The sequence below is a fragment of the Perkinsus marinus genome (genome assembly GCF_000006405.1).
Source record: "Perkinsus marinus ATCC 50983 genomic scaffold scf_1104296952340, whole genome shotgun sequence".
Classification (NCBI taxonomy): Eukaryota; Perkinsozoa; order Perkinsida; family Perkinsidae; genus Perkinsus; species Perkinsus marinus.
The window spans coordinates 1-2,600 of NW_003208894.1; the positions used below are offsets into that span (position 1 = coordinate 1).

The following is a 2,600-nucleotide window of genomic DNA, read 5'->3' on the forward strand; positions in this document are numbered from 1 at the left end:
GGTTACCTCGCCAGTCACAGAAGCTGCAGTAGTGACAGCGACCTCATCGGTCACAGCGGATGTACTGACCGGTAGAGGGGACGTGATAGTAGTAGGCTCAACAGGAGCATCGATCGTAGTCGTGACAGTCGCAGCCTCCGTAGCGACCTGGGTGGTAGCATCAGAATCCTCCTTGTCTCTACCGGGAGCTTCTCCAGCTGCCGTGCTGATGGTCACTTCGCCAGTCACAGGAGGTGCAGAAGTGACAGCCACCTCATCGGTCATAACAGCTGTACTGGCCGCTACTGTGGGTTCGTCAGTAGCTTCAGAACCAGTCGTACTCGTTGCTTCGGGAGCTGCTGTCGTACCTCCTTCGCTTGTAGCGGCCTCAGTAATCTCATCCGTCACTGCAGCAGAGGATGTGGAACCTCGGAGAGCTTCAGTCGGTTCACTCGTGCCGCAGAAGCATGATGCATCCGAGCCGAAGCAAGTGCTTGGCGTCTTCCAATACTTACAATATGACCCAGGGTAAGTTGTCGCGCACTCAGTGTCGCAGTCAGTGGCGTTGCCCGTCACGAACTTGATGTCCTGAAAGGCACAGAGGGCGACGAATACAGCGGAGAAGGACCGTGAAGCCATCATAGACAAATGCAAATGAGCGACGGGAAGCTGAGACTAACTTGATGATTGAGAAGACACACCTCGAGTGTGATGTGCACAATTACCAACTTACGAATTGTCACAGCATCCAGGGTCGATAACCTCACTGACTGTTTCTTGTTTGTTGTGGCGAGCATACGTATCGCCCATTCGTTTCACAAGATACTTTGCTCAGTGCGGTATACACTCATTCTCCACGAAGCTCACAGGCTTTTAACGAAAGCCTCGTCGTGAAGGGGATAACGCAATTACAGAGCAAATCTTGTCCCGTGGATGTGGATTGTTTTTGAAGTTGGGGAGGTTGACGGTGCATTTGCATTGAGAGACCGGCGCGGTAGATGACACCAAACAGTCATAGCTCCGCAGTGGGTATAGACTATACCGTATAGTCCATACCTAGTGGCAAGCAAATATAGGGATGGATTTCCCTTTGGATAGGCTGACTCGTCCCATTAAAGTTGATGTTAGACACTTTGGCCGAGTGGTTGTGGCAGGAACATGGTTAACCGTTGAGGTTTGCATGCGGTAGTCCAAATCGCCGAGATGTCGACGTCTGCGAACATCAACACGTTATTGCTGAGTTGATAAGACCAACTGCATTCTCATCGCCCATCTTCGTGAATGACACTAAGCCATTGAAATCAAAGGTTGCGATAAGGGGTGCTTGCACGGTACATTCACAAGGAAACTACAGTCGGTAGGTCCATATGAGTTCGGTGTTGGAATTGGTCGATCGAAGCTACGCTACACTCCTTCCCTGCCAAATCGAGGACTATCCTACCATGCTTGCGAGTCGCCTTTCTACTTACTCGAAACCTAAAGTGAAAGCGTTTACGAAGGACAGCAGCTTGTCGACCAGCATCATCCGTCATCGCGATGTTTCACTATATACTTAAAATGCATCATAACGACACCGCCCATGAGCTGCATGAAAGAAGCTTATGCGATGCGAAAGCCGAACGACTCTATCGACGCAACTCTATCGATCAATACTCATTCACTCGTTATCAAGATAGCATGCGATACCGCGGGTTAGTCAAAATGCGGTTCATTAAACACTTCTAAGCTTCATTCCAAAATGTTTTCACATACTCGGGCTGGGGGTAGCCTGAGAATCGGTCACCTCTGTCGTTGTCGCTGGGGCTTCGGTGGTGACATCAACGGTGGTGGCGGCACTGATAGTCGTGACTGGGAAGTCAGCTGTAGTCGCGGCATTGGTAGCGACATCGTCTGTTGTAGTAGCAGCAAATGTGGTGGATGAGGCCTCTCCAGTAACATCCGGAGATGTGGTTACTTCCGAGGGAGCTGCTGCGCTGGTCATTTGTGCAACAGTGGTAGGCTCGACAGGAGCGTCGGTAGTAACATCAGCCGCATCGGTTGTAGTTACAGTTCCGGTAGTGTCGACAGCAACAGAAGTGGCCGTATTGGTTTCTTCGGGGGCGGCAGTTGTGCCGTCCTGAATTGTGGTAGTCTCAGTGACTTCATCGGTGGCTTCACTTGGAGTAGTGGTAACTGGAGCAACCTCGCAAGTGCATGGCACATTGGATGAATGACAGGTGCTTGGTGTAGCCCAGTACTTGCAGTAGGAGCCAGGAGTATCCGAGGCACAACCAGCGTCACAATTACGGGGAGCTTCAGTTGTTCCACCCGACCCGCAGGAACAAGGGACGTTGGAGCCAAAGCACCTGCTGGGGGTCTGCCAGTATTTACAATACGACCCGGGATAGGTGGCGGCACACTCGGCATCGCACTCGGTGGTGTTACCCATCACGTATGTGATGCCCTGAAGAACACTGAGACCAACGATGACGAAGGGGAAGGAGCGACCTACCATCAAATATGCGCGTAAGAGACTACAGGATCGGGTATTGATGTGATAGTCAGACACTTGCCATCCTCTCTTGTGCCCACGAAGATTTCATTACTCATGACCGGAGAGTATCTGCACAATCGTTTCATTT

General features: G+C 51.2%; 2 protein-coding genes across 2 annotated transcripts; both read right to left on the reverse strand.

Annotated features, from left to right (window-relative positions):
* Positions 1–6: 6 nt before the first annotated feature.
* Positions 7–618, reverse strand: Pmar_PMAR022904 (conserved hypothetical protein; the record flags this gene model as incomplete). Its single annotated transcript, XM_002776970.1, has 1 exon — positions 7–618. A coding segment is annotated over one exon (612 nt), but the record flags the coding sequence as incomplete, so codon positions are not given.
* Positions 619–1,723: 1,105 nt separating this feature from the next.
* Pmar_PMAR022905 (merozoite surface protein 2, putative) lies at positions 1,724–2,407 on the reverse strand (the record flags this gene model as incomplete). The annotated part of the gene is made up of 1 exon (XM_002776971.1): positions 1,724–2,407. One exon carries the CDS (start codon positions 2,405–2,407, stop codon positions 1,724–1,726), a length of 684 nt encoding a protein of 227 aa, XP_002777017.1.
* Between the last annotated feature and the right edge of the window lie 193 nt (positions 2,408–2,600).